The sequence below is a fragment of the Leptopilina boulardi genome, unplaced genomic scaffold, assembly GCF_019393585.1.
Source record: "Leptopilina boulardi isolate dan_hultmark-lab unplaced genomic scaffold, ZJU_Lbou_2.1 LbouV2_371, whole genome shotgun sequence".
In the NCBI taxonomy this organism is placed as follows: Eukaryota; Metazoa; Arthropoda; class Insecta; order Hymenoptera; family Figitidae; genus Leptopilina; species Leptopilina boulardi.
The window spans coordinates 3577707-3593855 of NW_026137942.1; the positions used below are offsets into that span (position 1 = coordinate 3577707).

Consider the following 16149-nt stretch of genomic DNA (forward strand, 5'->3'; position numbering starts at 1 on the left):
AAAAACGTGAAATTTCCTTGAATAACCTTGCCGGAAGTGTGTAGCCACTTGGGCAAGTGAGAGGATTAATACAACGAAATCGTTTGAATAACAGAAATAAAATTTTAAATTAGGCTTTTACCTCGGAATAAAGTTTTCTTTTTAAAAAAAAATAAATATAAAATTATATTTGAGTTATGCACGGTCGAAATAATAAAGTGAAATTATAAGTTGTTATGTCGTAATTTTGACGCAAAATATATAAAAGAATTGTTTAGTATAAAGAAGAGACCTAGTTAGTATAAAAGGAAATTATTTGAGAAAGAATGATGCGCGAAAATACAATCGCAAGGAACAGTTGATTTTTTTTTTTGGAATAAAAATTGAATTATTAATCATTTAAAAAGAAATAATTCCGCGAGTTAAATTAATGACTGATATTGCGAAACAGTCACTGAACTGGACATATGTGCAATCGAGTACGCGTTTAGGTTACAAAGCAGGTTATTAGGTCATTAGGCAACATGCGCGAAAAGAAGAACAGTATAATCGAGGTTTAAAAAAAAAAAATAATAAAATTTTTTTTTTGTAATTATATTTTGTCGAAATTACTGAATGCGATAGAGAAACGGTACTAAAAATACTAAATACTAATTCACCCTTTAATATACGCGTATTTCGCTAGTTTCAATTCATAAATTCAGCTAAAAAAAAGGGACAAAATGACGGATAGAGAAGAAGAAAACACGGAAACAGGAGATAACGAGGTAGAGAATTTAAATGGTACAACTTTAGCTGAAATATACAGTAACCGTACAGATTTAGGATATTCAGCGATATTAGCAAATCCTAGAAATATGCAGGCAACAGGTTTAGAAAACGCTTCAATACAAATGCACCAAGCTTTAGCGCAGTCATTAACTATTCAACAAGCAATAGCAAATGTTCCCATGTTCGATGGTAAAAATATGTCTGTTAGAGATTTTATACAAGATGTTGTTAATGCATCCGCCTGTATTACAGGACCATCAGAAACAGCATTCACAGTTGCTGTGATTGCCAAACTATCAAATAGTGCACGAGATTGTACCAGAAATAAACAATTTAGGAAGCTAACAGATTTGTTAGATCTTTTAAAAAATAGATTTGCTCCGGGTTTACCGTACGATCATTATCTCAAGTCAATAATGGAATTACGCATGCATAGAGATGAGAATATAGACGAGCTAAATGATAGGTTACAAAGTTACATAGGAGGAGCTAGGTCAGCGTTACAAGCCGAATATGCTAACAATATAGCAAAACCTATAATTGTTTCGGTACAAGACATTGCATTAAAATCTTTTATACCAGCATTACCCGACGAAATCTCATCTAAAGTGGATGATAAAGACCCTCAGAACTTAGAAGAAGCAATAGTATATGCTAAGCGAGCGCAGGAAAAAAATAACAGATTAAATAAAAATGGTTACAATTACTACCGCGCTAATCACAATGGGGGAAATTATAGACAAAACCCAAACAGATATCAAGAGAATAGAGATAGAAATTATCACAATTATAACAATCAGGGCAATTTTAATATGCCAGTACAAGATTTTCAACAAAGATATAGGAATGTAGGAAACGGTAGAACTTTTAATGACAGATTTAATAATTACAACCCTGCATCTAACAGATTCCGACCAGATTTTTATAGAAATGGTAGTCAAAACTTTAACGATAGAAACAGAGAAGATTGGAGAAGACAATATCAAGGTCAGTACCATGATAACGGATTTCAAAATTTCCATCAAAGCGGATTTAGACAGAATGATACAGGAAACGAATCAAGAACTTTAAACTGGAGCCAAGTTCGTCGGGAAGGCGCAGCGCCGAACTTGAGCCATCAAACGTGCCCAAACAATGTCAGAAATCGAGAGAATACACAATCTACACGATGAATGAATTTTTAGAAGAATCTCCAGCAACGGAATTAGAAGGGGATCAACTAATTAAGAAAAAAACAAAATTTTTTATTGATACTGGAGCAGATATCAATGTAATTAAAGGTTCAGCATTGAAAGGTGAAGCCATAGTAAATGTAAATGAAAAGTCTCATATAACAGGTATCACTTCTGATAAAGTATATACTATTGGAACAATAGATATAATAATTTTGCAGAACAAACACACTTTTCATGTGGTAGAGGACGATTTTCCCATAGCAGCAGATGGAGTTTTAGGCAGACCCTATTTAAGAGAAGAAAGAGCAAAATTAGATTTTTTTTATAACATGATAGTCACTCAATCAAAACCTACGGACCCAATACCTTTTATCGACATCGAGTCGAAAACAGCAAATAATGAAATGAAAGGCGAAGTAAAACAAGTACCGCGTTGCTTAACTTCCGTGATCTGATGAGAACTTGTTCCTTCGCCTTGGTGTTTCCGCTGTCTTGTCTTGATTATTAACTTTGTCGTATAAGTATTGTATCACACCTAACCTCACTTTTAGTGATACTTATACGACAAAGTTATTAATCAAGACAAGACAGCGGGAACACCAAGGCGAAGGAACAAGTTCTCATCAGATCACGGAAGTTAAGCAACGTTGGACGCGGTTAGTACTTGGATGGGTGACTGCTTGAATTGACATTCGACGATATTTTTTTTCGAGAAATTTAATTTGCATTTTAAAATTTCTAAAAATTTTCAGCGCAATTTTGCTACTAATTAATCTATTCTATTCTATTATTCTATTTTTAATAGAATTATAATTATACGTATAATAATACGTATAATTATACGTATTATTATACGTATTATTATACGTATAATTAATTATACGTATTATTATACGTATAATTAATTATACGTATTATTATACGTATAATTATACGTATAATTCTTGTTTCAAATTCGTATGTCTTATTATACGTATAATTGTACGTATAATAATACGTATAATTATACGTATAATAATACGTATTATTATACGTATAATTAATTATACGTATTATTATACGTATAATTATACGTATAATTCTTGTTTCAAATTCGTATGTCTTATTATACGTATAATTGTACGTATAATAATACGTATAATTATACGTATAATAATACGTATAATTATACGTATAATTATACGTACAATTATACGTACAATTATACGTATAATTATACGTATTATTATACGTATAATTATACGTGTTTTTTTTCAATAGGGACATGAAACAGATAAACTTCAAGAGGAACAATTACAAACAAATAATGAAAATGGAGGTAACAAACAATACATTGCAGAACGTGAAAGAGAAGACAATAAAGTACTAGAAAAAGAAATATTAGAAGAAATAAGAGAATCTATAAAGCGGTACGATATGAGTATTGCAGAGCACCAGTCGTATTTTTGGGACGATGAAATAATAGAAAGACCAGAGGAAGCAGAAATCGAAGAAGAACCACAAGAACAAGTTAGAACAATAGATGAAATAATTGCAGAGTTACGAGAGTTAAATAAAGATTTAGAGAAAACAACAATTAAACCCAATTTAGACAGGTTAGAAAAATTGGAATATAGAAGGGAATCTCTAACGGAAACATGGGGAAATTATGTACACTTCATGTCAGCAGACCTGGAACTCAATGATCCTGTGAATAAATTAATGTCAGCCATAGGAGCAATAGACATAAAAGAAATGAAAAGGAAAAAACAAAGAAAAGGACAAATTTTAGTCACATCTAGAAGTAAATACAAGACTTTCACAGTAATAATAAAAACAGAATATGATAAAGTAATAAACGAGGAAGATTTAAGAGAAGTACTAGTGAATCTCAGAAATGTATTATTAAGGGAAAACGTCAAATCAATTCGAATTCCACGACACACAATAACACTAGATGAGTTAGAACCAACATGGATCAATAAAATAGTAGAAATTTTTTTTAGAGATGATATACAAATCCAAGTGTGCTTTGGAGAGATAGTGATACCTCCAGAGGAATACAGAACGAAAATAATTGCTGCATATCATGATAGTCTAATAGCGGGTCATAAAGGAGTAAATAAAACTTATCACAGAATTAGGGAAAAATATACGTGGCCAGGGTTAAGACAAGATATAACAGAGTATATAAGAAAATGTAGAAGCTGTGCGCAAAAGAAAATAGTACGAAATCAAAATAGAGAAAACATGATAATAACAGATACACCTCTAGATGCATGGGAAAGAGTATCTCTTGACACTGTTGGAAAATTACCAACTACAGCGAATGGCAACTGTCATGTTTTAACAATGCAAGATCAGCTCAGCAAATATAGTATTTTTGTAGCAATACCTGATATTAGCGCTACTACAATAGCACATGCAATAGCCACTAATTTATTCTCAGTATACGGAGCACCAAAATGTATACTCACTGATCAAGGCAGGTCATTTACAAGTGACCTCTTAAGAAAATTGGCAAAAATATTCAAAGTATCACAAGTCACAACAACAGCCTACAGGCCCCAAACAAATGGAGGATTAGAGCGCAGTCATGCCGTGTTAGCAGAATTCCTAAGACACTATGCTAAAACAAAAGATGACTGGGACAGACTCCTCCCTTATGCAATGTTCGCGTATAACACGTCTGTACACGAAGCTACTAAGTTTACACCATATGAAGTAATATTCGGAAAAATAGCGAGAACACCATCAATCTTCCCAACACCAGAAAAATTAGAAACTTATGAATCATACATAAAAGAGTTAGTAACAAGACTGATTGAAATTAGAAGAATAGTAGCCAAAAACATCATACAGAGAAAAGAAAAGGTAAAAGAAAATTACGATAATAAAACGACACCCCTAAACATAAAAGTAGGAGATTTCGTAGATGTGAAAGAGGAAGTCAGAGCGGGAAAATTCTCTCCATATTACCACGGACCATACAGAGTAGAAGAAATAACAGAAAAAAACAACTTGATTCTAAGCGACGCCGAAAAAAAAAGATTTCGCAAACACAAGGATCAAGTAAAAAGAGCCTTTTTATGACAAAATAATACTAAAGGATTCATAAAAGATGAAGAAAATTTTATCAATGTTTATACCGACGGTGCCTGCAAAGCAAATGGCAAACCACACGCTAAAGCTGGCATAGGTATATGGTTTAACCATAAACACTCTCTAAACGTTAGCGAAAGAGCAAGTAAAAAACAAACTAATAACAGCGCAGAAATCGAAGCCATTATGAGAGCTATCGAAATAATAAAATTACTAGGTTATAAAAAAATTAGAGTACATACAGACTCTAAATTTGCGATAGAAGGACTAACAAATTGGGTACCAAAATGGGAAAAAAATGGTTGGAAAACTAGTCGTAAACGGGATGTTCTTAGTAAAAACAATTTCAAAGAAATGAAAAAAATAATAAAAGGAATAACAGTAGAGTTAATATATGAACCGGGTCATAGTGGAATAACCGGAAATGAAGAGGCAGATAAATTAGCTAAATTAGCAATAGAATAATACACGAAAGAATTATTAAGATACTATTAACTAAGAAACACATTGTAATTTATGTTTACAGAAAAATGAACTACGCAATAGGAATACTATTACTAACCGTATGGATAATCAAAATAACGTATGCAGAAATCGAAAATGAAGACATTAGCATAATAACAATGAATAAAGGTATAGGCATATACTTTGAAAGAATGCCCGCAATACGTAGAGTAGCAGGTTCCTGGAGAACAGCAGTGATACTGAATACGGAAAATTTTAAGTCACAGTTCAAGGAGTTAGACGAGGGTTTAAATGCTACAGAAAAGGCGTGTAAACAGATTTTAGGATATAATTGCGAACAATTCGTATCACATGAAACAATAAAAAGTAGGGTAGCAATATTAAAGTTAAAATGGAAAAAGCTGGAAAAAATCATCGGAGATCTAAGAAGACACAACAGAATAGAAAAAAGGAATAAAAAAAACAGAAAAATAAATAAAAGAAATGCACCATTAATAAGTGTATTAGGAAAAATAATCGGACCAACTATAGGTTTACTTACTTATGACGAAGGGGAAAATTATAAAGAAATAATGAGGGATCTAAATGAGGCTCAAAGGAATATTTCACATTTAGTAGGAGAACAGACACATGTAGTAAGAGCAGAATTGCATACGCTCTACGATATGGCAGAAAAACAACATAACTCATCGCAACACTCGAGAAAGGAATTAATAAAAACTGAAAGAGAAATACTAGATTTAAAAAATCAAACTAGTATAATAGAATACACAGGAAATTTAAGAGAACAAATAATAAGATGGACTAGACAAGTAGATACTTATGAGCACAATTTAGATCATACTTTAGAAATCTTAAAAGAAGCAAAAGAAGGACATCTTTCTTCAGAATTGTTATCAGACGAACAATTGATAACAATAGCAACGGAAGCAAAAAAATATTTAAAGGACCAAGAATTTCCCATGCCTATAGACGAAATAAGCACAACAACAATCAGTAAAATAGCGGAAGTAAAATTACTAATAGACACAAATAATTTAATTCTATCGTTAGACATACCTTTAGTGGAAGAAAAAGTTTATATACTCTACAGGATGCATGAACTACCAGTCAAACAGGACAAAAAAAATAATAATAGCAATAGAGCATACATACTACCGCATTCCAGATATTTAGCTATAACAGCCAACGAAAGATTTTACTTTTATTTGACAGAAGAACAATTATCCAATTGCTATCTAACTAATGAACAATATATTTGTCACCACAAATACGGGGCATATGATATACTTTTAACACCTAGCTGTGAACCAGAATTAAGAAGAAAACCCACAAACGAAACCCTAAGAAGTTGCGACGTACGGATAACTAAGGACCAACAACCACTATGGGAACCACTAACAACTACGGGAAGTTGGCTCTATTCACTAGTGAAGAATGAAACACTATATCTGAAATGTAAAGACAAGGAACCTGAAACCTACCAAATAAGAGGAATAGGAATAATCCACGTAAGTACAAAATGTACACTAACAATTGACGCAGTACAGTTGCCAGTTTTAGCGATAAAAGAAAATCCGCACCAATATACATATAAACCAAAATTAGAACTGAAACTAGAACACATATCACCCATAACAAAGAAACTAAATTCACAAAAAATCAACGACGAAAACAATAAACTACACCCGTATTGGAAAAAAATGGAAACAAATGTAACACTAAAAGAACTGGAAAAAGAATTAAAAACACAAAGCCTACACACACTAGGACAATTAGAACATAATCACTATTCAAATTATACATTAGCAGTGTGCATTACACTAAGTATAATCATAATAATAAGTCAAATAATAATTTGCATAAAAAAGAAAAAACTCGTTCCTAAAAACAACAAAACACCCAAAAGAAAGAAGAAATCAACAAAAATCATGGAAGAAAATTATGAATTACCTTCTCTAATAAGTACCGTCCAGAACACAAACGCTACAAACAACGAAACGGAAAGAAATTCGAGCATTGAAAATACCTCAAAGGAAACAAAAATTACCTACACAAAGAATAAATCGAGAGGAGTAATAAAACAAGATATAGATATACATTAAAAAAAAAAAAAAAAAGAAAAGAATAGGGAAGAAGAAAAATCCAAAATAACGCGGAAGTAAAATTTTTTTTTAAAAAAAAAGAGAAGATATATATTTAAATATCTAAGAAAGTTAAACTAATCGAAAAACACATGTACTTAAATATACACGTACAACAATACTGTATCATGAATACATAAGTAGATAGTATCGATTAGCAACCTAAAAAAATCAGTGAAGACGGAAGTACCCCTAATAGGTACAACGGTCTAAAAATATGTAAGACGGAAGTACCCCTAATAGGTACAACGGTCTAAAAATATGCAAGACGCATAGAAAATATAATCCTCAATCTCAGCAGTCATGAAGAAAAGTTTGGCCCATTAAATCCTATAAGGTCCACCTAAAAAAAGGGCTTTATTTAGAAAAATTACTAAACAAATAAAACAATAAAAATAACAAGAAAAGATAACTCACCTTCAATGATACAAAAACAGGAACAAGTCAACGGAAAAAAAACTGCAGAAGTTTACCTAAAAAAAGGGCTTTATTTAGAAAAAACTACTAAACAAATAAAACAATAAAAATAACATGGAAAGATAACTTACCTTTAATGACATGAATATGAAAACAAACCAATCATCAAATAATGCAAAAAGATTTTACCTACAAAAAGGGTTTTATTTAGAAAAAGTAGTAAAGAAATAAAACAATAAAAAGAACATAAAAAGAAAACTCACCTAAAAAAAAAGGGGGAAGATTTTTTTTTTCCAAAGGCTATTCCTAAAAAAAAAATATATGTATAAAACAAACGAAATTTTTTTTATAAAAAAAAAAACTTACCAAAGCCAACAACAAAAGTAAACAATAAAAGAAAAATATATATATTTAAAATACAAAAAAGGGATTAAATTAAACATACAGGTAAATAAAAGATTAAAAGACGACAAGTCAAAACATTGACTCAGCGAAAACACGGGTAATATGACACGCGCACTCGCTAGGCAGAACAGAAAGAAAAATTTTTTTTCAATTTAAAGATTTAATAAAAAAAAAATAATAAGTAAATAAAAAAAAGAGGATTAAATACGTAGATAGAACAAAAGGGAAGGAAAAATATTTAAAAATATAACATACCAAAAAGGATCCAAGATTTTTTTTTTCTCTTCATATCGTACAATAAATAAACAAAAACACAATATAAAAAAAAATAAAAACACACAGACACGCACATAAAAAAATTTTATACACAAAACACCACACCAAAAATTTTTCTCAGAAAAATAATAATAATATTAAAAAAAAACAATTAAAACACAATCACAATCGAAAAGTGACACGCGCGCGGTAATGAAACTAATGACTGAAGGCCAAGCGGGAGCGCGGGACGAAACACGAGGGGAAAACAATACAGCGCGGAACCGTAAGATGTGGACACTCATACGTAAAAGGGGAATGCACCTTCAATAGTCAGAAACGGCTGACATCATATAAACAAAAAATGTGAATTGCCAAATAACCACAAGTTAGAAAAATTTATAAAATATCATATATGTTTCGTGTTCACTATATTATTAAGAAACTAAAACTTACTATCATTTAAAAAAAAAAAAGAAGGGAGGTGTCTAAAAAAAATTTATATATAACAAATATAAAAAAAAATAAGAAACTTTCTCAATTAATTACGGTAAAATTTTTATTTAAAAAAAAAAGAAAGTTCAGAAGGAAGGATACAATGAATGTAATAAAACATTTCTTTAACACAGTACATTAATTTATTTTACAAAAACATACGTTTTTCACGCTACAATAACTCTATGGGTACAATGTGAGGTGTAAGAGTAAAATTAAAATGAGTAGTGTAATTATATCGAAAAAAAAAATTTTTTTTGTATAAAAGAAAAAAACAAAATTAATTAATAATACAAATAAATAACAGTTATTAACACAATAAAAACAAAAAAAAAGGGACAATTTAACATTCATGCCAAACTGCTGAAATCCGAACAGCCCAACGCTAAAAAAAAAAAGAAGGGAGAGGGTAATTTTTTTTATATGGAAAAAAAATAACACAAAATAACAAAAATTTTTTTTTTTTTTTCCTTAAGAAAAAATAAAATATCTAATAATGAAACAAGAAAAATTTAGAAACAAACTCACCGCTTCCCACCTACTCTTGACGAATGAGATCTCTTCCCACTCTGATCCATAGACCTGAACGAAAACTATCTCAAGAGCAGGGTCCAATAAACGGGGACCGTACTCCTGAGGGTAGGCCGGCAAATTAGAATAAGGACTGAAAAAAAGGGGGTGAATGAAATCTTTTATAATAAATAAAATTCTTCTTGTTTTGACATATAGATAAAAAAACGAAACAAACAAACAAAATTTTTTTTAGTTTTTTTTAATAGTTTCTAATACTTACTAAGAAAAAACGTTAACCCCAAGCACACCACGAATTTCCTCCACCACCAGAGTGTCCGGCACCACACAACGGGCAGGATGTATGAAAGAAGCAGGGGCCCAGTACCCACTACTTTCATATTTTTTAGACTCCCACGACCAACGATACTCCTGATGCCAACAAGGATCAGGCACGTCACAACGTACCTGTTCATTCATGAAAACCTCGGCTAGTGGCCAACGGAAAGAGAGATCGGATCGAATAACAGCTTCCTCCCATTCGGAAATCATAATTTGTACACTAAAAAAAAAAAATTTTGAAATAGAGAGTAAATTTGAAAAAATATATATATAATAATAGCAAACTGAGTAGGAAAATATGAATAATAAAATAGACTTACCCGCGGCAACCTCCAAAGACTTTATCTAATTGTAACTTTTCCAGTTGGAACCGTTTCCAAACCAAAAAGGAAACAACAGAATCCACGCCACTAATTGCCAGTTCCATGGCAAGCGCGTAAGAGGAATAATCAAAATTTTGAGACATAGTAAATAGGAAAGATGATTTTTTTTTTTTATAGAAAATTTCTTTTTGTCAAAATAAAGAGAATATCGACTATTGCAAAGAACGCGAAACGAATGACTAACAAAAGAAAGAACACACCTAAAGGAAACCGTTTCTGCCAATTTGCAGAAAACAGAACAATATAAAAATATATATGTATATAATAAAACTATGAAGTAGAAAAGTAAAGAAAAGACAATTCAGCAAAAAGAAAATAAATATCAAACAGTGAACTAATACTAATATAAAATATCATACTACATTTAAAAAATAGATATATATAAGAATAAAAAGGAAAATTAATAATATTACTAGTACAAATATTACACTCTTGATATTACCAATAAATACACACGGAAAGGGGCTTTATAACAAATAAGATTCAATACAACTATTTAGTAAAGTAACCAAATAAAGCATTATTAAACATAAAATAAATAAAGCAATAATTTAATAACAAAAGGGGTAAACATGTATGATAAAAATACAGATTATTCATTTACAATTAGAGACATGTAAATTATAGAAAATTAATAAACCATGATACCTTATAATATATAGACTTACAAAGTAATAATAATGACATTTTGTGGGAACATATCTTAGAAAAAATATATAAATAAACAAAAAAAATATATTGGAATAAAAAAAAAAATTTTCAAATAACAAATAAAAAAAAACGGTAAAGTTCATTAACCGAAACAATTCTAATACATTAATCACATTTTAAATATAAAAGGCGCATGCAATACATATATAATCTATTGGGTCACTAACAAATTAGGAAAAATATATCTTACAATTAAAACCTCTATACAAACGGAATTCCCATTATTAATCTTATATTATATAGACTGTCAAGGGACGACAGCCCATAAAAAGGGGGGCATGAAATACCACATTTATAAATATTTTTTTTCTGGTATTTCCTATAAAAAATAAATTTTTATTGTATTTTTTTTCTCCCAATATTTTTTCTGTTTAAATATTGAGAAGCCTAAAAAAAATTTTAAAAAAAAAATATTTCAGTTAATATATTAAATTTTTTTATTACATATACACATATATTCTTAATAATCAAATTTTGATTATTTGTATCTCATATACATACACATGAAAAGAAATTAAACATTTTTTTATTATTGTTTTTAAACACTTAATTTTTTTTATATATTATTTTGCTCTTTTCAAAATCTTGGAACTCTCTACCTTTACTACAGTTCTAATTTGAGGACAGTAATTAATAGAGAATTCCAAATCTTAACCAATTTATTTACAGAAGAACTATGATTGAAAAAAAAAGAAACATACAACACCAGCAACATCCAAGGAACGACACAAGACCAAAACAACGAAAACAATGTAATCAAGAGGAATTTATGTAACTTTTTCGAAACAACTATTATAATAGACTGTCAAGGGACGACAGCGCTTTGAAGGGGGGTATTTGTTACGTATGAATTTCGTAACTTCTTATTAATAAATTATTAACATTATTAATATTTCATTAATACAATACTTTAAAAAAGAGGGACACAAATATGCAACTCAAGCAAATAACACTTTATAAACATTACAAGAAATGCCTTTGGAATCTCTGAGAGATGTCCAAATAATTATATATTAAATATTAACTGTCAATTAATAACCTAAATTATAAAGAAGATCTATTTAAAATTCATGATAAAATTGAGAAACTAAGTGAACTAAATTAACTCAAGAAACAAAGGATGGCGCAATAAAGATTGCTGCATCCAAAGTATGTCAGTACAGAAAGAACTGGAATACTACCCCAATATTGCAAGGTTGCAATAAAGAACATTGGCAACAATAAGTTACCAAATAAAACATACTTTTTCCCACCAAAAATCAGCTCAATAAAACGAGTAGACACAAGGATTGTCAGTCAGTAAAGAGTGAGCTCAGAGTGGAGCTTGGAGTTTGTGAGAGTTTTGAGTTGGAGTTTTGAGTCTCTGAGTTGAGAGACTTTTTGAAACAAACCTCTAGTTCGAGATTGTTTCCATTTGGAGTTTTATTGAGTTTTATCTGAGTTTTGATTTTTGAGTTGAGATTTATTTAAAGTATTTATTTTTGATTTGAGATTTTTTGACAAGAAGAGTATTTAATATTGAATTGTGATTTGATTTAAGAATATTGAGTTTTACAAAGAATTGATAATTGAAATAGTTGAATAAAGAGAATCTGATTTTTTGAGTTTGATTTAAAGAGTATATAAATGAGTTTCTTTTGAGATCACTTAGTTTTGAGATTAAGATTGAAAATAAATAATAATTGAGTTCATGTTTTCTATTGAGTTTTGTTTACCATTAATTGATTGAGATAAAGAGAATATTAAATAATTGTAATAAATTGGAGAATTGAAATAACGTTTGAATTGAGACACGAGGAATTCCAAAAGGTAAATATACGTAAGAGTTCAGAGACTCTTGACACAATACACACACAACATTATTACACATACATACATTCACACGTAAATTGTATTAGAATACAGAATACTATTATATTGTATTATTTGGGCTATTACACAATATATATTTATATACAATTAATTAAATATTTGTTTGATCTTTTATTTAAATTATTCCTAACCAATTGTTCTGATTAATATGGATTCTCACCCAACTCACTGAATAATAGTGAGGTAAGGAAGGGATCCACTACCTTTTACAATATAATTTGTCCGAAGGGCAACGTGTGTTAAAGTACAAAAGTCTTTTAGAGTTTAAAAAAAATATCAATCTTTGATTGATATTGAATAACTTTCTAATATTCAAAATTCATCTTTAACAAACTGGTTATCTTTGATTGATATTGAATAACTTTCTAATATTCAAAATTCATCTTTAACAAACTGGTTATCTTTGATTGATATTGAATAACTTTCTAATATTCAAAATTCATCTTTAACACGCAAAAAATGAACTAAGAATCAAATTAGCAGAACACACGGTTGCGCGAAAACTATTAAAATTACTAGAAAAGACATATTACTTTAGCGAAGAAAACGAAAATACAAACACAACAAGCCTAACTTATATAATGTGCCAAGAAAACCCCAATATATTAAAAATAAAACTTTATAAATGGGGTAATTGTTGCGAAAAATGTTATATGAGGGGCCATACTAAAGATAATTGTTTTGGTAAATTAAGAAACAAACGTCTCTTTTCAAATAAACAACCTTCTGTTAATAATGATGAATTTTGGAATATTTCTGTTCCGTTAAATCTAAAACAATTGTCTATAACAAACAATTAATAATAAATAATTATAAAATATTATTGTTTTCATAATAACATACTATAATAATCTCACAAAAAAATATATATATAATAAATAAACAAATAAATAAAAAGACGAAAGAAAATGAAGAAAGGGGATATGGAGGACGTCTTCTTCTTTCCTCTTTTTATAAACAAAATAAAAATTATAATAAAAATTATATATATAAAACTACTTTCAGATGGATATTCCTTTCCTCGGAATTTTTTTTGAAGCTACAAACTACATATCAATTGTTTTTAAATTACTATTAATAATACTAGCTGTAATAGTAATAAAGAACATATATATCTGTTATAAAGTAATATCATTAAGAAGACAACGATCAAACCGAACGACAAATATTTAAATCCGTTCCTGATTACACATCGAGGACAATGCGTCTTACTAAAAAAGGAGGACATCTACCAAAGAAAGTATATACTTTAATCTAATTATAATACAATTACACCGGTATACATAACCGTCGTCGCTAAGTAGAAACAGACTCGCTCCAGTAAGACACTAGCCGGCCGATAATAAGAACAACTAACAAAGATACATACCAATCACTTCGGACAATCGCTGTAAGATGTCAACGCAAGTAGTAAAAATTCAATTACAACCTGTTTTAAAAATATAGAATATAAAAAATTAAAAAAAAAAAAAACGACTATATTACTAGGATTAAGTAAAAATAATTTGCATCAAAACATTTTTAAATACTAGAAGTTAGAAAATTTTAAATCATCAGGTGAAAATGGAAAAGATCAAATAAATAAAAATTGCATATATATGTATGTATGCATTATTGCTATATATACATATATATATGTGTGTATGTGTGTATATGTATATATATGTGTATATATATATGTACGTATATATATATATATATAAAATGAAAACATATATGCTTGTCCATTATTATTGCTAATTTAATAATGCTAACAATAATAATATTTCTAATAATGAGAATAATAAATATAGACAATTTTGAAAATACATAGAAAATATTGTTAAATTTTTTTATTAAAGTACAAAAAAAATATTAAATGATAAACATTTGATATATATGATAAATTGTAAAAATAATACAAAGATACAATATTCAGTGTTCTTCAAAGAAAATACTGTTAAAAAATTTTTTTTAAGATTAAATATAAATATAAGATACAATGTGCAGTATGGACGCGTACATGTACAAATCCAATTATGTATATGTATGAGTCAGTATTGGACATAAGTAGTGACATTGACGTAGGATGATAATTGAAATTCTTTCACGAAATTTCGGCAATATGGATGCACGGAGTTCCATCATCCGATATTCGAATTGACATATGAGGAAAAGTCTCATCGAAAGTTACGTGCCCACATTTACACATGAAGCTGCTATACGATACTCTAATATAACGACCACACAGACAGAAACGATCAGATGTTCCACATTCACTATAAACAAACAAAAATTCAAACATTGTTAATAATTTATTAAAAATAAACAAGAAATATATATATACTATATATATAAAGATATACGTATGTATATATTACATATGTAATAGACATAAAACTTTTTAACAAAACAGAAACTTACCCTGTACAGCTACAAGACAATGAGTCATGCTGACAAGACCCATGCATCGATGGACAAGTCGATATCGTTCCTTCCAACAAGTCTATTATGTCATCCGCTATCAAAAGCGTTCGAGAAACAATTTCAAATAATTCTTCCTTTCTTGAAATTTGTAAATTTTGGCAGAATGATAAAAAAGGATTAAATGCTCCACACGATATAGGCAAATGAAATTGAAGACAACTATCCAGAATAAATTGAATGTCTGAAGATCTTATGAGTTCCTGAAGAGAACAGGCTTGCCGTAACAATTGGGCCATTTCTATTATTGATGATAACAGAAAAGGCAACATCCGCGTCAACTGTCTCCTTGGCCTCCAAATAGAATGAACTAAAAATAAAGAAAGGAATTAAAAATCCGAAAAAAAAAAAAATATATATATATATATTTAATTATGAAAATAAACAGATAATAAAAATAATTATCACTAACTTAAACTAAATCCAAATTATATCCCCTTATTCTGAACAAATATACAAATTCAAAAATTTTTCTTTTTAGATCAGAAGAATTAACCCTAATTAACACTCCATTTCTGTAATTATCCAATTCCCGCACAACATGAAAATCAATCGGATCAAGAAAAACACCCGAAAATTCTGCGTACGAACTACATAAAATATCAATAGCTTGATTTGATATCACAGGCCAAAAAGAGAATTGGAAAAGTCCAAAATGTTCTTCCAACTCAACAAGTCTTT

At 29.3% G+C, this 16149-nt stretch overlaps 1 protein-coding gene across 1 annotated transcript in view; it reads left to right on the plus strand.

Moving 5' to 3' along the window:
- The first annotated feature begins 1918 nt into the window (after positions 1-1918).
- Positions 1919-16149, plus strand: part of LOC127287619 (SCAN domain-containing protein 3-like) — a 151052-nt gene continuing 136821 nt past the window's right edge. Inside the window, exons 1-3 of the mRNA XM_051314645.1 lie at positions 1919-2056; positions 2144-2341; positions 3186-4778. Coding sequence (XP_051170602.1) covers positions 1919-2056; positions 2144-2341; positions 3186-4778 — 1929 coding nt within the window. The remainder of the gene's footprint in view (positions 2057-2143; positions 2342-3185; positions 4779-16149) is intronic.